The following is a 27,126-nucleotide window of genomic DNA, read 5'->3' on the forward strand; positions in this document are numbered from 1 at the left end:
CTATCCTCCTCCCTCTCAAGTGGTCCCTCTGTGCAGTAGTAGCGGATCAGATATTCAGCTGCTGAGGTCAACTGTGCTGTGACTGCTTCCCCCCCACCAATACCAAATGCAGCAAGTGTGTTGACCTCATATCCCAGGAGGGCGAGCCCCCAAGGGATTTGCTGAGACACAATCGGCCTCCCAGTTTCCTTTATGTTTGTCCTCCTACGTCTCTCATCCTGATGTTTCTGCAGAAAGCAATGTGAAGGAAGGCTACAGTCATCCTTATTTGAAAGCAATGTGAAGGAAGGCTACAGTCATCCTCATTGGAAAGCAATGTGAAGGAAGGCTACAGTCATCCTCATTGGAAAGCAATGTGAAGGAAGGCTACAGTCATCCTCATTTGAAAGCAATGTGAAGGAAGGCTACAGTCATCCTCATTGGAAAGCAATGTGAAGGAAGGCTACAGTCATCCTCATTGGAAAGCAATGTGAAGGAAGGCTACAGTCATCCTCATTGGAAAGCAATGTGAAGGAAGGCTACAGTCATCCTCATTGGAAAGCAATGTGAAGGAAGGCTACAGTCATCCTCATTGGAAAGCAATGTGAAGGAAGGCTACAGTCATCCTCATTGGAAAGCAATGTGAAGGAAGGCTACAGTCATCCTCATTGGAAAGCAATGTGAAGGAAGGCTACAGTCATCCTCATTGGAAAGCAATGTGAAGGAAGGCTACAGTCATCCTCATTGGAAAGCAATGTGAAGGAAGGCTACAGTCATCCTCATTGGAAAGCAATGTGAAGGAAGGCTACAGTCATCCTCATTGGAAAGCAATGTGAAGGAAGGCTACAGTCATCCTCATTGGAAAGCAATGTGAAGGAAGGCTACAGTCATCCTCATTGGAAAGCAATGTGAAGGAAGGCTACAGTCATCCTCATTGGAAAGCAATTTGAAGGAAGGCTACAGTCATCCTCATTGGAAAGCAATGTGAAGGAAGGCTACAGTCATCCTCATTGGAAAGCAATTTGAAGGAAGGCTACAGTCATCCTCATTGGAAAGCAATTTGAAGGAAGGCTACAGTCATCCTCATTGGAAAGCAATGTGAAGGAAGGCTACAGTCATCCTCATTGGAAAGCAATGTGAAGGAAGGCTACAGTCATCCTCATTGGAAAGCAATGTGAAGGAAGGCTACAGTCATCCTCATTGGAAAGCAATGTGAAGGAAGGCTACAGTCATCCTCATTGAAAGCAATGTGAAGGAAGGCTACAGTCATCCTCATTGGAAAGCAATGTGAAGGAAGGCTACAGTCATCCTCATTGGAAAGCAATGTGAAGGAAGGCTACAGTCATCCCTCATTGGAAAGCAATGTGAAGGAAGGCTACAGTCATCCTCATTGGAAAGCAATGTGAAGGAAGGCTACAGTCATCCTCATTGGAAAGCAATGTGAAGGAAGGCTACAGTCATCCTCATTGGAAAGCAATGTGAAGGAAGGCTACAGTCATCCTCATTGGAAAGCAATGTGAAGGAAGGCTACAGTCATCCTCATTGGAAAGCAATGTGAAGGAAGGCTACAGTCATCCTCATTGGAAAGCAATGTGAAGGAAGGCTACAGTCATCCTCATTGGAAAGCAATGTGAAGGAAGGCTACAGTCATCCTCATTGGAAAGCAATGTGAAGGAAGGCTACAGTCATCCTCATTGGAAAGCAATGTGAAGGAAGGCTACAGTCATCCTCATTGGAAAGCAATGTGAAGGAAGGCTACAGTCATCCTCATTGGAAAGCAATGTGAAGGAAGGCTACAGTCATCCTCATTGGAAAGCAATGTGAAGGAAGGCTACAGTCATCCTCATTGGAAAGCAATGTGAAGGAAGGCTACAGTCATCCTCATTGGAAAGCAATGTGAAGGAAGGCTACAGTCATCCTCATTGAAAGCAATGTGAAGGAAGGCTACAGTCATCCTCATTGGAAAGCAATGTGAAGGAAGGCTACAGTCATCCTCATTGGAAAGCAATGTGAAGGAAGGCTACAGTCATCCTCATTGGAAAGCAATGTGAAGGAAGGCTACAGTCATAAAGCAATTTGAAGGAAGGCTACAGTCATCCTCATTGGAAAGCAATGTGAAGGAAGGCTACAGTCATCCTCATTGGAAAGCAATGTGAAGGAAGGCTACAGTCATCCTCATTGAAAGCAATGTGAAGGAAGGCTACAGTCATCCTCATTGGAAAGCAATGTGAAGGAAGGCTACAGTCATCCTCATTGGAAAGCAATGTGAAGGAAGGCTACAGTCATCCTCATTGGAAAGCAATGTGAAGGAAGGCTACAGTCATCCTCATTGGAAAGCAATGTGAAGGAAGGCTACAGTCATCCTCATTGGAAAGCAATGTGAAGGAAGGCTACAGTCATCCTCATTGGAAAGCAATGTGAAGGAAGGCTACAGTCATCCTCATTGGAAAGCAATGTGAAGGAAGGCTACAGTCATCCTCATTGGAAAGCAATGTGAAGGAAGGCTACAGTCATCCTCATTGGAAAGCAATGTGAAGGAAGGCTACAGTCATCCTCATTGGAAAGCAATGAAGGAAGGCTACAGTCATCCTCATTGGAAAGCAATGTGAAGGAAGGCTACAGTCATCCTCATTGGAAAGCAATGTGAAGGAAGGCTACAGTCATCCTCATTGGAAAGCAATGTGAAGGAAGGCTACAGTCATCCTCATTGGAAAGCAATGTGAAGGAAGGCTACAGTCATCCTCATTGCTCCTCTTTGGCCTCAACAGGTGTGGTTTTCCTTTTTCTGGTCTCATCTTATTCCCCCTCCTTGGGTGCTGGACCCAACTCCAAATCTCTCTCACTCATTTGGGATGTCTCACCAAGTATACATGCTGTCAGTTTGACCACCTGGTTTCTCCACTTCCAAAGATGGTTAGACAGTCCAGGCTTTCATCCCACATCATTCACATTTTAACCTCTGCACAGAAGCAGTCTACTAGGAAGGTTTGTAAGAGTAAATGGAAGAAATATTCCGTCTGTGCTTCTGGTGGGACTTTGGACCCCTTTTTCAGCCCCTCTCTTGGCTAGCAGCAGTTTCCACTTTTGATATTGGGGGAAATCAGTTGCCAGTCGCTTCCCTTAGATTGTCCAAGGCCTTCCTAAGGAGTACCTTCATTACTTCACTCTCTCTCCTTTCGCTTCCCTTAGATTGTCCAAGGCCTTCCTAAGGAGTACCTTCATTACTTCACTCTCTCTCCTTTCGCTTCCCTTAGATTGTCCAAGGCCTTCCTAAGGAGTACCTTCGTTCCTTCACTCTCTCTCCTTAGAGATCCTGTTCTCCCTTACAATGTCCCTTAGATTGTCCAAGGCCTTCCTAAGGAGTACCTTCATTACTTCACTCTCTCTCCTTTCGCTTCCCTTAGATTGTCCAAGGCCTTCCTAAGGAGTACCTTCATTACTCCACTCTCTCTCCTTAGAGATCCTGTTCTCCCTTACAATGTTACCATTCTGTAACCAGAGCCCCTTTTGAACCTGCAGCTATGATTGACTTAACATATCTGGTTTGGAAGACCTTGTTTTTGGTGGTAGTCACCTCTGCTAGGAGGATTTCCAAATTATACACCCTTTCTTGTAAATCTCATTTGGTCTTCCTCAAGGAAAACTCCTCCTTTCCTTTGTCCTTAAGGTGGCTACTGAATCATCACTTAATCAGTCTGTCAACCTTCCTGTTTCCTTCCCAAGATTTACCAACAAAGGAAAATAGATGTTACATCTGCTGGATGTGCACAGTCAGCTTCATACAGATGTTACATCTGCTGGATGTGCACAGTCAGCTTCATACAGATGTTACATCTGCTGGATGTGCACAGTCAGCTTCATACAGATGTTACATCTGCTGGATGTGCACAGTCAGCTTCATACAGATGTTACATCTGCTGGATGTGCACAGTCAGCTTCATACAGATGTTACATCTGCTGGATGTGCACAGTCAGCTTCATACAGATGTTACATCTGCTGGATGTGCACAGTCAGCTTCATTCAGATGTTACATCTGCTGGATGTGCACAGTCAGCTTCATTCAGATGTTACATCTGGATGTGCACAGCAGCTTCATACAGAAGTTACATCTGCTGGATGTGCACAGTCAGCTTCATACAGATGTTACATCTGCTGGATGTGCACAGTCAGCTTCATACAGATGTTACATCTGCTGGATGTGCACAGTCAGCTTCATACAGATGTTACATCTGCTGGATGTGCACAGTCAGCTTCATTCAGATGTTACATCTGCTGGATGTGCACAGTCAGCTTCATTCAGATGTTACATCTGGATGTGCACAGCAGCTTCATACAGATGTTACATCTGCTGGATGTGCACAGTCAGCTTCATACAGATGTTACATCTGCTGGATGTGCACAGTCAGCTTCATACAGATGTTACATCTGCTGGATGTGCACAGTCAGCTTCATACAGATGTTACATCTGCTGGATGTGCACAGTCAGCTTCATTCAGATGTTACATCTGCTGGATGTGCACAGTCAGCTTCATTCAGATGTTACATCTGGATGTGCACAGCAGCTTCATACAGATGTTACATCTGCTGGATGTGCACAGCCAGCTTCATACAGATGTTACATCTGCTGGGACATGCACAGTCAGCTTCATACAGATGTTACATCTGGACATGCACAGTCAGCACCATACAGATGTTACATCTGCTGGATGCGCACAGTCAACTTCATTTTTATTTGCAATGGACCTGCCAAACTGGGAAAGGGCTTCTCAAAAGTGACTATTTCTCTTTGGTTATCCAAGTGTATTTAACATGTCTGTAAGGAGAAAGGATTATCCTTACCTATATCACCCAAGACCCATACAACTAGGTCAGTTAGTCCCGCCACTGCCTTTTTCTCTAATGTATCACTTGACAACATTTGTGCTGCAGCTACTTGGTCTAATGTCCCTACCTTCATATCCCATTACAAGTTGCATTTACACTCCATGTCTTAGAGCTTCCTTTGCTTTGGTTGTCTTTTGGAATATTCTTTCATGAACCCTCCCAAGGTTTGTGGTAGCTGGAATCTCTGTCCAGTCCATTGAGGAATTGACATCAGATAAAACAGTTACGTACCTACCATAAAGATAGAGCTGTGTTGTCTACTTCTAGCCGTCCTTAGCTTCCCTCCCACCTTTCCCCATCCTGCTGTTTTCCTTTACTGCAGTGACTCCGCTGATGGTTCCCATGGCTTGGTCAAGTACTCTTCAAGCTCTAGGTCAGGAAGCAAGATGTTCATCGTGTTTCACTGTTGCAGTCATTACACTTGGGGTTATCCTGCTGGCAGGCTACCTGCAGTCGGCCTGAATTCCAAAGTCCTGGTTCGGCATTGGTTGCTGTCGCCTCTTCCCTGACGTCTGTATGCCAGGGGTATAAAAGATGTAGCCAACACCATTTTCTTCAGTCTTTCTTGCCGCATGGTACCCGAAGCAAAAGCAGTTCGCAAGTGCCGGTCGGCCGACTCCTGAGATTTTTCGTAATTGAATTTCAGATCCGAAGTCTTCAATAAAGCTAAGTACCCCGTTGGGGAAACTTTTTTCTTGCTCCAGACCGATGTCAGAAAAAGTTAACAATTGTATTTCTTGTGGGAAGCAAATACCTCAAGGATTTTCATTCTTACTGTATTCCTTGCCTAGGCCCTGATCAGGACGTTGCTAGTTGTCAGTTTTGTGCTATATTTAACCAATGCACTATAAACCATCAGTACGATTTTTCTTTTCATTACTTTGGTCGCAGGTTTAACTATATAATGCCGTCGGAACAACTGATGACCGGAATTCATAAAAAGCACAAGGATAAAGAAAAGGACAGACATCCGAGGTCCAAACCGACGACGAAGCCTCTTCTAGGCCAGTTGCCGGTGCTCAGTGAGGCGCTTTTACAGCCCCTGACTCCCGCTACTTCAGAGGCACAGGCCGCCTCCGACTCCCACGTGGAGACAATTAGGCCTCTGGATACTCAAGGTATTGGCCCTTTGGAAATCAATCCCTCAGATGGGTCCGGAGCCGCTGAGCAGGCATCGGCTTCTGAGGGTGTTTTCAGACCTACACAGCTTTATATCAAGCCAACTTCAGCATCCAAGACAAAGACTAAAACAGTTTTAAAGACAAGGAAACAAGTACAGCATTCTCCAGGACAGACTTCTATGCCTAAGAAACAGATGCTCAAAGTGGGCGAAGACCTAATTACTTTGATCAGGGGTTCCCATCCCCCTCCTGATAAGAGGCCTAGGCAAGATACTGAATATGATTCCTCTGATCAGGTTTCCATTTCCTCTGACTCCTCTTCAGAACAGGGATACTCTATTCCTCCCTATGAGGATTCTGATGCTGAAGATTCTATTCCTTCAGCTTCTCCTCCTGAGGATTACTCATTTGGGGAAACCCTGCATACCATGAGGGAGCATTTCCACTGGGGTAGCCAGGATTATTCAGATTCTAAGAAAAAGCTTAGAGACTTTCTGTTACTGCCTCAGCACAGACCTCTTGCAATTCCTCCTGTTCTAGACATAGTTGATGATGTATTTTCAGAGTCAGGCCCATCCCCAGACTCTTTTCCTCCTGCACCTGTTAAGCCGGATAGATACTACAGGGTTCCAGATTCCCATAAATTTTTATATAAAAACCCTGCTGCTGATCCAGAAATTATCTCACAGGGTCCCAAAGGGGTCAAGGCTGCTTCTGCTAAAAACCCTGTCCCCTCAGATAGAGATTCTGGGGCTCTGGACAGATGGGGGAAAAAGTCTACACTTCTGCTACCTTGGTTGTAAGGGCTTTAAATTGCCTGGTTTATATGCTCAAATATCAGCAATACTTAATGTCTTTGTTAAAACAAAAAAATGTTGACAATTTCTGAATGTTCTGATAATAAAGAATTGCAGGATTTATTGCATGCAGCTGAACAAGTGGGAAAACATACTTTGCAATGTGGTTATGATTCACTGGAGGCCTCGTGCAGGGCTGCAGTTACAGGTTCTGTTATTAGAAGGCATGCTTTGTTAAAGGAACAGAATCTACCTGATCATGTTAAAGCAAAATTATTGGATGCTCCATTACAGCACGATACTTTGTTTGGTGTTAAGGCAGAAGAGGTGTTGAAGAAAATGGAGGATAAAGCTTAATCTATGCAGACAGTAAAGGATTTCTTACAGGTACAGCCACCCAGATTTAGCAGGAACTGGCCTTCTAAGAATTGGTCCTTTCCAGTGGCGGACAGACCACAAAGAGGCAGATTCAGATGCCCTAGAGGTAGGCAACAGCCCCAGGGCTCATACAGGCTCAGACAATGGGGTGCATCTACCTCCAAAACAGAGAGGACAAGTCACAGCATTATAGGAAACAGTCCCAATGACTTCCCTCTGCCAATGCCAAGCACTTATCTTTTGGCAGCTCCCTTAGGGAGAAAGTTAGCACTTTTTTCACAAAATTGGCACAGGATCACCCAGGACAAATGGATCTTAAATATAGTGTCTCAGGGCTACAGGTTCCACTTTCACACCCTTCCAAAGGCAAAAGGTATGCCAGACCTGCCACACAGTCAATGGGCAGAGGCACAAAAACAAGTTTCATCTCTCATGGACATGAGGGCTATTCAGCCAGTGCCACAACAAAAGCAGGGACAAGGAGTTTACTCAAGACTTTTCTTAGCACCAAGAAAGGACAAAGCCTGGAGACCAATTCTGGACCTGTCTATTCTAAACACTTTTCTGGACATTCCAAAATTCAAAATGTTGACTCTGAAGCAGCTTCAGCCCATGCTGGGCAAGAAGGCTTGGCTTGTAACTTTGGACCTCAGAGGCATACCTGCATGTCCCAATCAGACAAACTTGCAGAAGATACCTCAGATTCATAGCTGGCTCAATGCACTACCAATTCTCTGCACTGCCCTTTGGCTTATCTACTGCGCCTAGGGTATTCACAAAATGCCTGGCACTAGTAATTGCATTTTCCAGACAAAGAGGAATTCAAATATTTCCCTACTTGGATGACTGCCTTATTCAAGCAGAGACCAAAGACATTCTACTAAAGCGTCTGGCGTTTGTAAAAAGATTGCTAATTTGCCTAGGGTACACAGTAAACGAAAAGAAATCAAAACTAGTACCCTCGCAAGAGATAATATTCCTGGGTGCGAGCTTAAATACAACTGCCCAGATGGCTTATCTCACGCCAGACAAACAAAGGCAACTGACTTCTTACTTCGAAAACATGGCAACAAAGACCCAGTTATCTGCAAGAAAATTTCTGCAGGCTCTGGGCTACATGGCATCCTGCATTCTACTAATTCCATATGCAAGACTGCATATGAGGAAACTGCAATGGTATCTAAAAAGTGTTTGGACTCAACATTGCCACAGCCTGGAAACATTAATTACTCTCATTCCCTGCCTGCAACAGGAGTTTTGATGGTGGGCACAGGCCTGTCACCACAAGGGACAGCCATCCGCTTTACCCACAGCCAGGCAGACATTAACAACAGATGCATCAGATTATGCCTGGGGGGCACACATGGCAGGAAAATGTATTCAGGGCACATGGCCCACAAGCCAAATGCATCTTCATATCAACCAAAAGGAGATGCTAGCTGTACAGAATGCACTGACAGCCTTCAAGGACCTACTTCATCCAGAACAACTGCTGATAAAGACGGACAATACTACAGTCATGTGGTACATAAACAAGCAAGGAGGCACACATTCCTACCCCCTCTGCAGACAGGCCATGACTTTGTGGAACACAGCATTGACTTATCAAGTACACCTGCAAGCACAATTCCTGCCAGGAAGGACAAATACCCTGGCAGACGAACTAAGCAGAAACCTCATGGATCCTCACGAGTGGAAACTAGATCAACAAATCTTCAGAATGATAACAGGGAAATGGGGATGCCCAGACATAGATCTATTTGCCTCCCCTCACAACTGCCAGCTGCAAAGATTCTGCACTCGGACTTATCACGAACAAGCATGGAAAGTGGACACCCTTTCATTCAGCTGGAAAGCCCTCTCAGTATATGCCTTCCCTCCTCTGCCTCTCCTCCCCAAGGTACTCCTAAAGGTCAGACAAGAGAAGCCAGAAATGATCCTGATTGCCCCAGACTGGCCACGCCAGCACTGGTACCCAATCCTAAAGAGCTTCTCTCAAGGCCCAGCCTGGACATTACCTCAAATTCCTCATTTGCTGACCCAACAAAACAATCAGATCCTACACAGCCAACTCAGAACCCTAAGTCTGGTTGCATGGCGGATAATGTAACCTTTCAGAACACACCTCTCTCTAAAGCAGTTATGGATGTTATTTTGGAGGCCAGGAGGCCCAGCACCAGAAAATCTTATGCAGAAAAATGGAAGAAATTCTGTGCTTGGAACCAGGCACAAGGATTTGACACTCTTGTTCCAAATATTCCTCAGATTTTACAATACCTAACTGAGATGCTGGACAAAGGCCTATCCTTCTCATCAATTAAGATCCATGCCTCTGCCATTTCAGCTCATTACAATACGGACCCACCTATTTTCTCTCATCCACTGCTAAGGCAGTATCTCAGAGGGGCCAAAAACATAAGACCTCCAAGGAGATCTCCAATAACTGCATGGGACCTCAATCTTTTTCTTGGAAAAACTCACACTGCCTCCTTTTGAGCCAGCCAATACAGCTGAGATAAAATACTTGTCATGGAAAACAGCTCTTCTCCTAGCAATAACTTCAGCAAGAAGAGTCTGAGTTACAGGCACTAATGGCTGTGGAACCTTTTATTATTTTCCATCCGGACAGGGTTTCTCTAAGGACAAACCCAACATTTATGCCTAAGGTAGTGTCCAGTGTGGCCCTTAACCAAACCATACATTTGCCTACCTTTTATCCAAACCCGCAGAATAAGGGGGAGAGACTTCTGCATTCTTTGGACATGCACAGACCGCTACGCTTTTACTTGGACAAGACTAAAGCTTTCAGAAAGACTGAGCAACTCTTAGTGGCATACTCTGCAGGATCGCAAGGGAAACCTATTTCAAAGCAGACTATTTCAAAATGGTTAGGCCACTGCATTCGTTTCTGCTATTCACAACATGGCAAATCAGAGCCTAAGGGCATCAGGCCACATTCTACCAGAGCAGCAGCCACTTCAGCAGCCTTCCTCAGAGGAGTACCAACCAAGGACATTTTGAAGGCTGCAACCTGGACTTCAGTGCACACTTTCACAAAGCACTACCACTTACCTCTTTACTCTAAATCCAGAGCGGGCTTTGACACTGCAGTTCTGCAGGGCCTCATAGCCACTCCTAATTTTATTTAGGCCGAGCCACCCAACCTCAACTTTGAGATTCAACCCAAATGTAATGACTGCAGCAGTGAAACATGATGAACATAGTACAGTTGTGTACCTACCATAAATGTAGATGTTCGAGTGTATTCACTGTTGCAGTCCAGGTTACCCTCCCACCATCCCCCTTTCATTGCTAGGACTTATCTGTACTTCTCTATTCTATACAACCTATGTGGTGTATTTGCTTGTAGATGAAGTTTATGTGCATGCTTTTTTATGATCAGAATTTTTCTTAGCCTACCCTTTTGGGGGCACCTGACATCTGGGGCAAGAAAAACTGAAGAAAATGGCATCGGCTGCATCTTTTATACCCCTGGTGCACTGACATCAGGGAAGAGGCAACAGCAACCAACGCAGGACCAGGACTTTGGAATTCAGGCCGACTGCGGGTAGCCTGCCAACAGGATAACCCCAAGTGTAATGACTGCAGCAGTGAATACACTCGAACATCTACATTTATGGTAGGTACACAACTATACTTTTTTCTTCTTTGTGGGGTTTGTTTTTTTGTAGTAGGGTGTAACTTTTTTTATTTTAGGGTGTGGGCAAACTTGATCTGAAGTAACTTACTCTTTATAGGGGAATGTGGGTAAGGTGAGGAGCATCAGCTTTGGATAGAACGTTTGAGAGTGTTCAGAGTTGGATCCTATTTGGATGTGATGAAACTTCCTTTGAAAAAGGATGAAGGCAGACAACACAGACTTGTTGTTACGGTATGTAACTTTAATTTTCTAGTCTTTGTCATGTATTTAAATGTGCTTTGAATATAGTGTGTGATTGTGGAAATACTTCTAAATTCCAGAACATTTCTGTTGCCAAAGAAAGAGCTTTTGAAACTCTTCTCTTCTTAGGATTTTGCTTTTGCACTGTCACACCTCTTATTTCTTATATTGTTAGTACCTGTTAATACAAAATCCATAGCAAACCTGAAGACTAAAATCTGTATGAACATTCATTGCCAGTATTTTATTGGAATGCAGAAAAGCTGGCCTCCATATTTCAAGCCTGTTCACTGGTTTCATTTTGGGTTTGGATGAAGAGGTCATAAAAGGAAAACAAATACTGTTAGCAGGATAAACTCTGCTGCACTACAGGATCGTTCTGATTTGACAAGCACCTTGAATTCTTCATGTGATTTTCAGTTCTGTATCTTAATGTTTCAAAATGTAATTTCAGCAGAGATTTTTCTTGGGAAAGAAGACTAAGATGCAAAAACGCAGTGCATTTTGTGATGAAATGAATCTGTTTTGAAGCACAAGTTAGTGCTACAGTAATAAGAGTATTATGAAAGTGAAAATACCTGGTGCGCGTGTTATTCTTAACACTTACGCGACACTGTTCACTTTTTGTCATGTAGAACAGAAGCAGTAGAAAGAAGCATGATGCTGAGAACAAAAGCCATGCGTGAAAAAGACGAGCAGCGAGAGATGAAAAAATACAATTATACCCTGCTACGTATCCGATTGCCTGATGAATATATTCTGCAGGGTAAGGGTAAAAATGTCTTGCTTTTATCATGTACTTTGCAGCTTGGTGCAAGTACCTCATAAACATATAAACTTTCTTCATCACAGATAATTGTTTGCTGACTTATTTTAACATTTTTAAGGGTTTGTTTTCCAATGTCTGCTTTGTATATTAACATAATGAGACTGTATGATTTGTAGACTGATGCATCACCACAAATATCTAAGGGCAGAAAATATTAGTGAGTTCATGTGTTGGAATTAACTGATGTTTTGCTTTACCTTGCATTCAGTTTTAAAACATGTATGTATACAGCTGGATATTTCATGTGAATACAGCAGTGTACGTAAAGCTATACTGTTTTGTTTTTAACTACTTGTACTGAAGATGATTTTGTGTTTTCCAGGCTTCCTGGATTAAGTTTCCACTGTTTTACATGTGTGTTGGGTATTTTATGACAGTGTAAGAAGAATGTTTACGAAAGAAATGTTCCTACCATCTGCAGCTGTTTTACTGATCCTGCTGTCTTAGATTGCTGGCTTGTTTCCTGGTGGCAGGAGAAGGGAGGCCAGGTTGGTTCCAGGTATGCATTTCATAGTGGGTGACTCCTTGTGTGCTGCTATTTGTTCAAGTGCTTTAGGGAGCCTCTCTTGCTGCTATCCCTGTTTACTTAAAGAGGAGTTTTGATGCACATTGTCCCTAGTTGTCAGAGCTGCTATTCATTGAGTGAAAAACTACAAATTTGCAAGCAGACAAAGCCTGACTTGACCTCTCCATTTCATAGCCAAATCGTTACTAGCCAAATAATTTTATTTATTTTACTATTTTGGCTAAAAGGCTTTACATGGTTTCTTATTTTACTTTATTTTGCTGTTTTTATTGCTTAATTCCTAAAACTGCTTGAGTGCTGTATTTATTTCTCTTTGCTTATGTTAGGCATGATTAAGCATGTACTGTTTCAGCTGTTTTAGTGATTCTGCTTGTAATTAGATTATTGGTTTATTTTCTGGGGCAAGAACAATTAGGCCAGACTAAATCTGGGCATGTGTTTGCTAACAGTATGTTCACAGTATGTTTGCTGCTGTTTAGATTGTAGGGACCTTTCCTTGCTGTTTTCCCTGTGCATTTAAACCGGCATTTAGCGTGATTCGGCCATTTTTTCTTGTGTCACAAAATATGTCAAACAGTTAGAAAGGCCCAGAGTTTCCTCACCATTTTAATGAGATGCCATAGTTTCAGGCACTTCGACAATTATGTTTTCAGCTGTTCTCCTGCCTCTTCCCTCTCTCAAATCCTTTCAGTGAGTGTCACTACTAATGCTTACACGTGCCTTTGATTATGATCCACACTGTGAGCTTCGTGTCACTACTAATGCTTACACGTGCCATTGATTATGATCCACACTGTGAGCTTAGTGTCACTACTAATGCTTACATGTGCCTTTGATTATGATCCACACTGTGAGCTTAGTGTCACTACTAATGCTTACACGTGCCATTGATTATGATCCATACTGTGAGCTTAGTGTCACTACTAATGCTTACACGTGCCATTGATTATGATCCACACTGTGAGCTTCGTGTCACTACTAATGCTTACACGTGCCATTGATTATGATCCACACTGTGAGCTTAGTGTCACTACTAATGCTTACACGTGCCATTGATTATGATCCACACTGTGAGCTTTGTGTCACTACTAATACTTACACGTGCCATTGATTATGATCCACACTGTGAGCTTAGTGTCACTACTAATGCTTACACATGCCATTGATTATGATCCACACTGTGAGCTTCGTGTCACTACTAATGCTTACGTGCCATTGATTATGATCCACACTGTGAGCTTAGTGTCACTACTAATGCTTACACGTGCCATTGATTATGATCCACACTGTGAGCTTCGTGTCACTACTAATGCTTACACATGCCATTGATTATGATCCACACTGTGAGCTTCGTGTCACTACTAATGCTTACACGTGCCATTGATTATGATCCACACTGTGAGCTTCGTGTCACTACTAATGCTTACACGTGCCATTGATTATGATCCACACTGTGAGCTTAGTGTCACTACTAATGCTTATACATGCCATTGATTATGATCCACACTGTGAGCTTAGTGTCACTACTAATGCTTACACATGCCATTGATTATGCAGTGAGCCACACTGTGAACTACTTAGTGTCACTACTAATGCTTACACGTGCCATTGATTATGCAGTGAGCCACACTGTGAACTACTTAGTGTCACTGCTAATGCTTACACGTGCCATTGATTATGCAGTGAGCCATACTGTAAACTACTTAGTGTCACTACTATGTACAAGTGCCACTGATTATGCAATGAGCCACACTGTGAACTACTTAAGTGTCACTACTGATGCTTACACATGCCATTGATTATGCAGTGAGCCACACTGTGAACTACTTAGTGTCACTACTGAATGCTTACACGTGCCATTGATTATGAGCCACACTGTGAGCTTAGTGTCACTGCTGATGCCTACACATGCCATTGATTATGATCCACACTGTGAGCTTAGTGTCACTACTAATGCTTACACGTGCCTTTGATTATGATCCACACTGTGAGCTTCGTGTCACTACTAATGCTTACACATGCCATTGATTATGATCCACACTGTGAGCTTAGTGTCACTACTGAATGCTTACACGTGCCATTGATTATGAGCCACACTGTGAGCTTAGTGTCACTGCTGATGCCTACACATGCCATTGATTATGATCCACACTGTGAGCTTCGTGTCACTACTAATGCTTACACGTGCCATTGATTATGATCCACACTGTGAGCTTAGTGTCACTACTGAATGCTTACACGTGCCATTGATTATGATCCACACTGTGAGCTTAGTGTCACTACTGAATGCTTACACGTGCCATTGATTATGATCCACACTGTGAGCTTAGTGTCACTACTAATGCTTACACGTGCCTTTGATTATGATCCACACTGTGAGCTTAGTGTCACTACTAATGCTTACACGTGCCATTGATTATGATCCACACTGTGAGCTTAGTGTCACTACTAATGCTTACACATGCCATTGATTGTGATCCACACTGTGAGCTTAGTGTCACTACTGAATGCTTACACGTGCCATTGATTATGATCCACACTGTGAGCTTAGTGTCACTACTAATGCTTACACGTGCCATTGATTATGATCCACACTGTGAGCTTAGTGTCACTACTAATGCTTACACGTGCCATTGATTATGATCCACACTGTGAGCTTAGTGTCACTACTAATGCTTACGTGCCATTGATTATGATCCACACTGTGAGCTTAGTGTCACTACTAATGCTTACGTGCCATTGATTATGATCCACACTGTGAGCTTAGTGTCACTACTAATGCTTACACGTGCCATTGATTATGATCCACACTGTGAGCTTAGTGTCACTACTAATGCTTACACGTGCCATTGATTATGATCCACACTGTGAGCTTCGTGTCACTACTAATGCTTACACGTGCCTTTGATTATGATCCACACTGTGAGCTTCGTGTCACTACTAATGCTTACACGTGCCATTGATTATGATCCACACTGTGAGCTTAGTGTCACTACTAATGCTTACACGTGCCATTGATTATGATCCACACTGTGAGCTTAGTGTCACTACTAATGCTTACACGTGCCATTGATTATGATCCACACTGTGAGCTTAGTGTCACTACTAATGCTTACACATGCCATTGATTATGATCCACACTGTGAGCTTCGTGTCACTACTAATGCTTACACGTGCCTTTGATTATGATCCACACTGTGAGCTTCGTGTCACTACTAATGCTTACACGTGCCATTGATTATGATCCACACTGTGAGCTTAGTGTCACTACTAATGCTTACACATGCTATTGATTATGATCCACACTGTGAGCTTAGTGTCACTACTAATGCTTACACATGCCATTGATTATGATCCACACTGTGAGCTTCGTGTCACTACTAATGCTTACACGTGCCATTGATTATGCAGTGAGCCACACTGTGAACTACTTAGTGTCACTACTGAATGCTTACACGTGCCATTGATTATGAGCCGCACTGTGAGCTTAGTGTCACTGCTGATGCCTACACATGCCATTGATTATGCAGTGAGCCACACTATGAATTACTTTCACTAGCATGTTCCCTAGCAGCATCTACACAGCCCGTAGTTATGTTTTGATGATATATTACCCTTTGCTTGCAGTTGCCTACTTAACCCTAAACTTATCCCTCTTGCATGTATAGTTACTTTATCTTAGATGGTGTATCCCTGATGTATCTTTGTTGACCTATCTAAAGCCTTCGACATGGTTAATCACCAACTCCTCCTATATATATTGAAGTCCCTCTCACTTGACACTCTTGCTATAAACTGGTTTACATCCTACCTTGAAAACAGACAACAGGCAGCCCTCTGGCAAAATCATCTTTCGAATCTCCTTCCTATCTCACTAGGTGTTCCTCAGGGCTCCATATTAGGCCCTCTACTGTTTTCCATTTTTATAAATGACCTTCATCTATCCACTCCACTGTCTACCTGCATTCAATATGCAGATGACTCTACTATAATTTGTTCAGCCACATCCCAGACCGAACTTCATTCTCTTACACAAAAAGCTTTCAGCACTGTAAAACAATGGATGTTAAGTTGTCAATCTCGCCTTCATTCTTGCTTGTTGGGTTCGGAGCCGATCCTCGGCTCCGACTCGGCACTTGCTTTAGCTCGAGAACTCCTTTTACCAGCTCGAGGCAGCCCCATATCCCATGATGCAAGGCGGTAAGTACCCAGATCTCGTTTGCCGCTTCGCTTAGGAGGTCTTCTTTTTACCAGCTCCTGGTAAGTTGTTCACATTTGTGATTTTTCAAGCCCCTTTTAGTCTAAAACTATTTTATTGATAGTTTAAATTTATTTATTTTTCTGCCCTTTCTGACAGAAATTCCTGTCTCTTTTAATTTTTGTTAGTCAATTTTCCTATCCCATCCCCTCCTGTTAGGGTGTGTGTGTTGGTTTTATAGAATACCTCTTGGTATTTTGTTTAATTTAATTTTGACTGGTGTGTCTGTGTGTTGTGTTTTTCGGCACCATGTCTAAGGAGAGGGTCTCAGGTTTTAAGAAGTGTGACTCGTGCTGTCAGAAGATGTCTCTGACAGACGGTCACACTTCTTGCCTGTATTGTCTGGGCCCTCTTCACCTGCAGGACTCCTGTGCTATTTGTCACTCCTTCAGCCAGAGAGTCCTGCAGGAGAGACAATAAGTTAATTCTTAGGGGCCTTCTGCGGAGGGCTCTCCGGCTAAGTCGGCTCCACCAAAATCAACAAAACCTGCCAAGGCCCAGGCTTCTGTATCTAAGCCTGCGGCCTCGGCCCGACTGCATTGAGTCGAGATCGGCTCCGCTGGAGCCGATTCTGGCTTGACAAAGCTTCGGCACCGATGGCTATCGGTGCCGAATCTGTATTGTCCACCGATGTCGGCTCCGATCGGTTCCGACACCCATGTGGCACAGGCATCGGTGTCGGCCCGATCGGCTCCGACACCGTTACTTTGGTGGCTGTATCGGCTCCGGCTGGAGCCGATACATCGAGACGTTCTGTCGGCTCCGGGAAGTCGGCTCCGACAGGATCTGTAGTATCGGCTCCGATGGCTCATTCCAGGAAGAGGTCGAGGTCTCCTTCCTTGGAGCCGATACTTTCGGCTCGGCTTCACCTCTTCTATCGGAACGGAGCCATCGGAGCCGATCTTCAAGGTCATCCAGGTTGTCAGATCATGACCTAGAGAGAGTGGTCAGTAGATTACTCAAGTCACAGGTACTGGCCCAAATGTTACACAGTCCGTCTCAGCAGACGACTGTTGGTCCACACCCCGTTACAGTTCCTCCTTCAACTCTACCCCTGAGCTTGGAGTTGGAGTCTTCGGGCATGGTTACTGCTACGGCTGGAGGACGGGTACCCCATTCTGTTCCTTCAGCCTCTACTCTTATCTCCTCTTCTTTAGAGGGATTCGGTGGTCGGGCTTCCATGGTCTCCTCCGAGGGTGTGAGTGACATCGGACCCTTGTCCGAGCCGCTCTTCCCCTTGGAGCCTCGGCCTTGGTGAGCTCGGCTCCGACATCTGCCTCGGAGACTTCCCTTTCGGTGGTCCCTGGAGTTCCTAGCTCTTCGGAGCGGGTTCTCTCGGACCTGCCTGGGAGGGGAGCATTCGAGGTGATGAAGAGTGTACTGGCCACTGGTATCAGTCAGCAGTCTGTTCCCGTAGCTCCTCCCTCTATAGTACCTGTTGACATCTCTGCCACTTCTCTTGCTACAGGACCCAAAGATCCTCCGCCTCAGGTTTCCGCATTGGGAATTTCCCCTCTTCCGAGGATTCTCCTGATGTTTCGGGAGATCCTCCTAGGAAGAGGACTTGTAAGAGGAAGCATGTAGACTCCCGAGTCTGTCACTGGATACTGACTTTGATGAGTCAGAGGGATCCCTAGATCCCCTCTGAGGATGTCTCCTTCTCAGACATCCTAGAACTTGAAACAGAGGGAAACTGGCCCACCAACAATCCCTCTGAGGATGAGTCAGTATACCTAGAGGCGTTTGGATCTCGACCCTCCACCTCCTGGGTGTCTCCGCCTTCGACCCCCTTATGCAGGTTATTGCAAAAGGCGTGGGCAGCTCCTGACTCTGTAGAGCCAGTCCCTAGGAGGCCTTCTAAATTTATCACTGCCCTAGTGACAAACAATTCCTTACCAAGGGTGTCCCGCTGATGCCATGGTGGTGGCTGCGGCCACCAAAAAGGAACTTGCAGATCCTTCCGTGCCGTCCATCCTCCTAATAAGGACTCTAGGACCATGGATAGGTATGGTGGCGGATGTTTTCCTCAGCGACCTTTGCTATGCGTTCGCTGAATTACCTATGTCACTTCACCAGACTCCAAAGAGATATCCTGAAGGAGCTGGGAGAAGTAGTTCAGGATCCTACAGCTGCAGGGGCTCAAGAAAAGATTGCTTCGCAGCTAGGAACCTTCAATTCCATTGCTAACTCCTCCATGCGGCTGATATCTTATGCTGCGGATGGAGCGAGTAGAGCCGCAGGCACAGGTGTGGCTCTTAGACGCCAAGCCTGGATGCGGCTATGTGATTTTGCGGATCGTTTTAAGGCGTCCTTCACAAATTCTCCCTTTGATGGGTCAGCTTTGTTTGGCCCTCAGGTGAAGGAAACCTTGACCAGGTGTGAGCAGGACGGCAAGACTCTTTCTGCTGTTGGAGTCCGTTTTCCACCCTTCTAGGCCTTATCCCAAAGGACAGAAGGGTGGGAAGATGTGGTTCCGTAAATCCCAAGGAGTCACGCCGATTCACGTGGTCAGTTTACCCTAGAGGCAGAGGGGTAACAACAACAGACGCCGCTCTAGAGGCAGAGGGGTCGAAGAACCAGGGAAACAGGGAGCCTCTCTCTGATAAGCCCTTTCAGCATCCCTGAGGTGTTGCCCGGCTGTCCCTCCTTGGAGGCAGTCGGGGAAGATTATCACTGTACCCAGAAGCCTGGCATTCCCTCACTCAAGACAGATGGGTACAGTCGATCATATCCAAGGGTTACATAATTCCTTTCGAGGAAAGTCCCTTCCCCTCAAGTTCCCTTCCAGATGTACCACCGGTCTAAGGGACATTGCAGAGTTAGAAATCGCAAAACTACTGCAAAAAGAGCCATTCAGCCAGTTACAATAGACCATTCAGAGCCGGAATCTACTCAAGGTTCTTTTGGTCCCCAAAAGACGGGAGACTGGAGACCAATATTGGATCTCAGCAGACTCAACAAGTCTGTCAGGAAGACAAGATTCGAATGGTCACTCTTCAGTCAATTCTGCCCTTCTTACAGAAGGACAACTGGATGTGCTCAATAGATCTTCAGGACGCGTACTATCACATCAAAATTCACAGACGCTCCAGGAGATTTCTCCGCTTCGGCTGGGGTCCAGTCACTTCCAGTTCAGAGCCCTGCCCTTTGGTCTCACTACAGCCCCAGAGTGTTCACCAAATGCATGGCAGTGGTCACGGCTCACCTGAGACGTCAAGGATTCCAGGTGTTTCCGTATCTCGACGACTGGCTCCTGTCAGCCACCACCAGGCATCAGCTTATACAAGCCAGGGATTACACAATAGACCTTTGTTCTCATTTAGGCATCTCAATCAACTTGAAAAGTCATCCTTATCGCCCTGCCAGTCTATTACCTTCATAGGCAAACTTAGATACTGTTCGGATGTCAGCTACCCTTACAGAACAAAGAGTTTCAGACATTCAGACTCATGTCAGGATCATTCTGGCCAGCAAGAAAGTACAGGCCAGAATGGTTCTAAAGGTATTAGGTCTCATGGCTGCGGCCATTACTCTTCTTCCCTGGCTCGATTCTACATGCGCCTCCTTCAGTGGATGCTGTTCACACAGTGGTCATACCAGCAACTCCCAATGCGTCACCAGATTCTGGTGACACAAACATGCAAAGAACATCTTGCTTGGTGGATCACATCGTCTCAGGTTCACCAAGGCAGGTGCTTTGTACCTCCGTCCCCGATAGCCACTGTCACCACGGATGCCTCCCTGATCGGGTGGGGGTCATTATCAGGGCAGGATGGTTCATGGGGCGTGGCAACTGCTCGAGTACCATCTGCACATAAATGTCCTGGAGATGAGAGCAGTGCTTTTAACGTTGCAAGCCCTCAACGACTTTCTTCCCGTAGGGACAATTGCAGTCCACACAGACAACATGTCTGTAGTTTGGTATATCAACAAACAGGGCGGAACCAAGTCCTACCCCTTGTGTCGAGAAGCGCTCAGACTTTGGCAATGGGCGATCTCCTCTCATCGGTTTCTGGTAGCAACGCATATCCCTGGTAAAACCAACATTATAGCGGACAGATTGAGCAGAGCTATTCTCATGCCTCACGAGTGGTCTCTCAAGCAATCTATCTGCTCTTTCTGGATAGTCAACGCCCCTATCCCTGGGAAAACCCCCTACATTTTTACTAGCCCCCCGGACAGTTTTCTCTGAGCCCCTTAGAAGCCCCCATTTTTTACAAATTTCCCACTGTTTAGTGTCACTACTAATGCTTACACATGCCATTGATTGTGATCCACACTGTGAGCTTAGTGTCACTACTGAATGCTTACACGTGCCATTGATTATGATCCACACTGTGAGCTTAGTGTCACTACTAGCTTACGTGCCATTGATTATGATCCACACTGTGAGCTTAGTGTCACTACTAATGCGCGTGCCATTGATTATGATCCACACTGTGAGCTTAGTGTCACTACTAATGCTTGCGTGCCATTGATTATGATCCACACTGTGAGCTTAGTGTCACTACTAATGCTTACGTGCCATTGATTATGATCCACACTGTGAGCTTAGTGTCACTACTAATGCTTACGTGCCATTGATTATGATCCACACTGTGAGCTTAGTGTCACTACTAATGCTTTGCGTGCCATTGATTATGATCCACACTGTGAGCCTTGTCACTACTAATGCTTACCGCGTGCCTTTGATTATGATCCACACTGTGAGCCGTGTCACTACTAATGCTTACGTGCCATTGATTATGATCCACACTGTGAGCTTAGTGTCACTACTAATGCTTACCATTGATTATGATCCACACTGTGAGCTTAGTGTCACTACTAATGCTTACGTGCCATTGATTATGATCCACACTGTGAGCTTAGTGTCACTACTAATGCTTACACATGCCATTGATTATGATCCACACTGTGAGCTTCGTGTCACTACTAATGTAACTTGCGTGCCTTTGATTATGATCCACACTGTGAGCCGTGTCACTACTAATGCTTACACGTGCCATTGATTATGATCCACACTGTGAGCTTAGTGTCACTACTAATGCTTACACATGCTATTGATTATGATCCACACTGTGAGCTTAGTGTCACTACTAATGCTTCATTGATTATGATCCACACTGTGAGCTTCGTGTCACTACTAATGCTTACACGTGCCATTGATTATGCAGTGAGCCACACTGTGAACTACTTAGTGTCACTACTGAATGCTTACGTGCCATTGATTGAGCGCACTGTGAGCTTAGTGTCACTGCTGATGCCTACACATGCCATTGATTATGCAGTGAGCCACACTATGAATTACTTTCACTAGCATGTTCCCTAGCAGCATCTACACAGCCCGTAGTTATGTTTTGATGATATATTACCCTTTGCTTGCAGTTGCCTACTTAACCCTAAACTTATCCCTCTTGCATGTATAGTTACTTTATCTTAGATGGTGTATCCCTGATGTATCTTTGTTGACCTATCTAAAGCCTTCGACATGGTTAATCACCAACTCCTCCTATATATATTGAAGTCCCTCTCACTTGACACTCTTGCTATAAACTGGTTTACATCCTACCTTGAAAACAGACAACAGGCAGCCCTCTGGCAAAATCATCTTTCGAATCTCCTTCCTATCTCACTAGGTGTTCCTCAGGGCTCCATATTAGGCCCTCTACTGTTTTCCATTTTTATAAATGACCTTCATCTATCCACTCCACTGTCTACCTGCATTCAATATGCAGATGACTCTACTATAATTTGTTCAGCCACATCCCAAGCCGAACTTCATTCTCTTACAAAAAGCTTTCCAGCACTGTAAAACAATGGATGTTAAGTTGTCAATCTAAGCTAACTCATTACTTGCTTGTTGGGTTCGGAGCCGATCCTCGGCTCCGGCTAAGTACCCAACTTTAGCTTCGAGAACTCCCCTTTTACCAGCTCGCGAGGCAGCCCCATATCCCATGATGCAAGGCGGTAAGTACCCAGAATCTCGATTTGCGCTTAAACTTAGGAGGTCTTCTTTTTACCAGCTCCTGGTAAGTTGTTCACATTTGTGATTTTCAAGCCCCTTTTTGAGTCTAAAACTGAATTTATTGATAGTTTAAATTTATTTTTTCTGCCCTTTCTGACAGAGAAATTCCCTGTCTCTTTTAATTTTTTGTTGTTAGTCAATTTTCCTATCCCATCCCCTCCTGTTAGGGTGTGTGTGTTGGTTTTTATAGAATACCTCTTGGTATTTTGTTTAATTTAATTTTGTACTGGTGTGTCTGTGTGTTGTGTTTTTTGGCACCATGTCTAAGGAGAGGAGTCTCAGGTTTTAAGAAGTGTGACTCGTGCTGTCAGAAGATGTCTCTGACAGGCGGTCACCACTCTTACTACCTGTGTCTGGAGCCCTCTTCACCTGCAGGACTCCTGTGCTATTTGTCCTCCTTCAGCCAGAGGGAGTCCTGCAGGAGGAAGCGTAATAAGTTGATTTCTTAGGGGCCTTCTATGGCGGGGCTCTCGGCTAAATTAAGCTCCACCAAAATCAACAAAACCTGCCAAGGCCCAGGCTTCTGTATCTAAGCCTGCGGCCTCGGCTCCGACTTCGTACTGAGTGAGATCAGCTCGGCTGGAGCCGATTCACCAGCTTGACAAAGCTTTGCGGCACCGATGGCTCGGTGCGAATCTATAATACGCCGATGTAAACTCCGATCGGTTCCGACACCCATGTAGCACAGGCATCGGTGTAAAACGATGGCTCCGACACGTTACTGGTGGCTGTATCCGGCTCCGGCTGGAGCCGATACATCGAACGTTCTGTCGGCTCGAGAAGTCGGCGCCGACAGGATCTGTAGTATCGGCTCCGATGGCTCATTCAGGAAGAGGTCGAGGTCTCCTTCCTTGGAGCGATACTTCGGCTCGGCTTCACCTCTTCTGCTCGGGCGGGCCATGGAGCCCGATCTTCAAGGTCATCCAGGTTGTCAGATCATGACCTAGAGAGTGGTCAGTAGATTACTCAAGTCACAGGTACTGGCCCAAATGTTACACAGTCCGTCTCCAGCAGGCGACTGTTGGTCCACACCCGTTACAGTTCCTCCTTCAACTCTACCCCAGAGCTTGGGTTGGAGTCTTCGGGCATGGTTACTGCTACGGCTGGAGGCGGATACCCCTTCTGTTCCTTCAGCCTCCTCTTATCTCCTCTTCCTTAGAGGATTCGGTGGTCGGGCTTCCATGTAGCAGGTCTCCTCCGAGGGTGAGTGGCATCGGACCCTTGTCGAGCCAGCAACCTCTTCCCATGGAGCCTCGACCTTGGTAATTTCGGCTCCGACATCTACCTCGGAGACTTCCCTTTCGGTGGTCCCTGGAGTTCCTAGCTCTTGGGCGGGTTCTCTCGGACCTGCCTGGGAGGAGCATTGAGGTGATGAAGAGTGTACTGGCCACTGGTATCAGTCAGCAGTCTGTTCCGTAGCTCCTCCTCTATAGTACCTGTTGACATCTCTGCCACTTCTCTTGCTACAGGACCCAGAGATCCTCCGCCTCAGGTTTCCCCATTGGGAATTTCCCCTCTTCGAGGATTCTCCTGATGTTTAGGGAGATCCTCCTAGGAAGAAGGACTTGTAGAAGGCATGTAGACTCCCGAGTCTGTCATAGCTTGGATACTGACTTTGATGGAGTCAGAGGGATCCCTAGATCCCCTCTGAGGATGTCTCCTTCTCAGACATCCTAGAACTTCTACGAAACAGAGGGAAACTGGCCCACCAACAATCCCTCTGAGGATGAGTCCAAGTATACCTAGAGGCGTTTGGATCTCGGCCCTCCACCTCCTGGGTGTCTCCGCCTTCGACCCCTATGCAGGTTATTGCCCGCGAGAAGTGGAGCGGCTCCCCTGACTCTGAGAGCCAGTCCCTAGGAGGCCCTTCTAAATTTATCACTGCCCCTAGTGACAAACAATTCCTTACAAGGGTGTCCGCGTGATGCCATGAGGTGGTGGCTGCGGCCACAAAAGGAACTTGCAGATCCTTCCGTGCCGTCCATCCTCTAATATAAGGACTCTAGGACCATGGATGGATACACGGTAGTAGCCCGGATGTTTTTCCTCAGCGACCTTTGCTATCGCGTTGGCTGAATTACCTATGTCCTTCACCCAGACTCCAAAGAGATATCCTGAAGGAGCTGGGAGAAGTAGTTCAGGATCCTACAGCTGCAGGGGCTCAGAAAGATTGCTTACGCGGCTAGGAACCCTCAATTCCATTGCTAACTCCTCCATGCGGCTAATATCTTATGCTTTTCACGGATGGGCGAAGAGCGGTAAACACGCCGCCGAGCACAGGTGTGGCTCTTAGGCGCCAAGCCTGGATGCGGCTATGTGATTTCTAACGAGGATCCCTTTAAAGCGGAAAAATTCCTTCACAAATTCTCCCTTTGATGGAGTCAGCTTTGTTTGGCCCTCAGGTGAAGGAAACCTTGACCAGGTGTGAGCAGGACTGGCAAGACTCTTTCTGCTGTTGGAGTCCGTTTTCCACCCCTTCTAGGCCCAGCCTTATCCCAAAGGACAGAAGGGTGGGAAGGAAAATAATGGTTTCGTAAATCCCAAGGAGTCACGCCCGGATTCACGTGGTCAGTTTACCCTAGAGGCAGAGGTGGTAACAACAACAGGCGCCGCTCTAGAGAGCAGAAGGGGTCCGAAGAACCAGGAAACAGAGAGCCTCTCTCTGATAAGCCCACCTTTCAGCATCCCTGAGGTGTTGCCCGGCCAATGTCCCCTCCTTGGGAGGCAGTGGGAGAAGATATCACTGTACCCAGAAGCCTGGCATTCCCTCACTCCAAGACAGATGGGTACAGTGGATCATATCCAAAAGGGTTACATAATTCCTTTCGAGGAAAGTCCTTCCCTCAAGTTCCCTTCCAGATGCTTTACCACCGGTCTAAAGGGACATTGCAGAGTTAGAAATCGCAAAACTACTGCAAAAAGAGAGCCATTCAGCCAGTTACAATAGACCATTCAGAGCCGGAATCTACTCAAAGGTTCTTTTGGTCCCCAAAAGCGAGGCCGGGGAGACTGGGGAGACAATATTGGATCTCAGCTTGAACTCAACAAGTCTGTCAGGAAGACAAGATTCGGAGATGAAATTCACTCTTCAGTCAATTCTGCCCTTCTTACCAGAAGGACAACTGGATGCTCAATAGATCTTCGGGAATGGCGATACTATCACATCAAAATTCACAGGCAGCTCCAGGAGATTTTTCTACTAAACTTCGGCTGGGGTCAGTCACTTCAGTTCAGAGCCCATGCCCTTTGGTCTCACTACAGCCCCAGAGTGTTCACCAAATGCATGGGGAGGAGGTAGTCACGGCTCACCTGAGGCGTCAAGGATTCAGGTGTTTCCGTATCCTTCGGCGACTGGCTCCTGTCAGCCACCACCAGGCATCAGCTTATACAAAGCCAGGGATTACACAATAGACCTTTGTTCTCATTTGGCATCTCAATCAACCCCGAAAAGTCATCCTTATGCAGCCCTGCCAGTCTAATATTACCTTCATAGAAGCAAACTTAGATACTGTTAGGATGTCAGCTACCCTTACAGAACAAAGAGTTTCAGACATTCAGACTCATGTCATCCGGGATCATTTCTGGCCAGCAAGAAAGTACAGGCCAGAATGGTTCTATAAGGTATTAGGTCTCATGCGGCCATTACTCTTCTTCCCTGGCTCGATTCTGCATGCGCCTCCTTCAGTGGATGCTGTTCACACAGTGGTCATACCAGCAACTCCCAATCGTCACCAGATTCTGGTGACACAAACATCTAAAGAACACCTTGCTGGGTGGATCACATCGTCTCAGGTGCACCAAGGCAGGTGCGTTGGACCTCCGTCCCCGAGAGCCACTGTCACCGGATGCCTCCCTGATGGGTGGGGGGTCATTATCAGGGCAGGATGGTTCATGGGGCGTGGCAACCGTTGCAGTACCATCTGCACATAAATGTCCTGGAGATGAGAGCAGTGCTTTTAGCGTTGCAAGCCCTCAGCGACTTTCTTCCCGTAAGGGACAATTGCAGTCACACAGACAACATGTCTGTAGTTTGATATATCAACAAACAGAGTAGGAACCAAGTCCTACCCTTGTGTGAGAAGCGCTCAGACTTTGGCAATGAAGGCGTCTCCTCTCATGAGTTTCTGGTAGCAGCATATCCCTGAAGGAAAACCAACATTATAGCGGACAGATTGAGCAGAGCTATTCTCATGCCTCCACGCAGTGGTCTCTCAAGCAATCTATGGCGGAAGAGATTTTTCTGGAATGGGGTGCCGTCCGTATTTGCGATCTTTTGCTACTCCCAAAACAGCAAATGTCAGACTTCTTCAGCCTCTTCCCTCTATCAGGCCATCCCCACAGGAGGCAGCTCTGACCCAGGATTGGCCCCAGGGGACTTCTTTATGCCTTCCCTCCATTTCCTCTGATCCCTCAGCGTGATCCAGAAA

At 45.7% G+C, this 27,126-nt stretch overlaps 1 protein-coding gene across 1 annotated transcript in view; it reads left to right on the plus strand.

Annotated features, from left to right (window-relative positions):
• UBXN6 (UBX domain protein 6) overlaps positions 1–27,126 on the plus strand; it is a 1,665,022-nt gene that overhangs the window by 1,450,663 nt on the left and 187,233 nt on the right. The window contains exon 9 of the mRNA XM_044090584.1: positions 11,697–11,827. Coding sequence (XP_043946519.1) covers positions 11,697–11,827 — 131 coding nt within the window. The remainder of the gene's footprint in view (positions 1–11,696; positions 11,828–27,126) is intronic.

Source organism: Protopterus annectens, chromosome 13.part0, assembly GCF_019279795.1.
Source record: "Protopterus annectens isolate FY-2018-M chromosome 13.part0, PAN1.0, whole genome shotgun sequence".
NCBI lineage: Eukaryota > Metazoa > Chordata > Ceratodontiformes > Protopteridae > Protopterus > Protopterus annectens.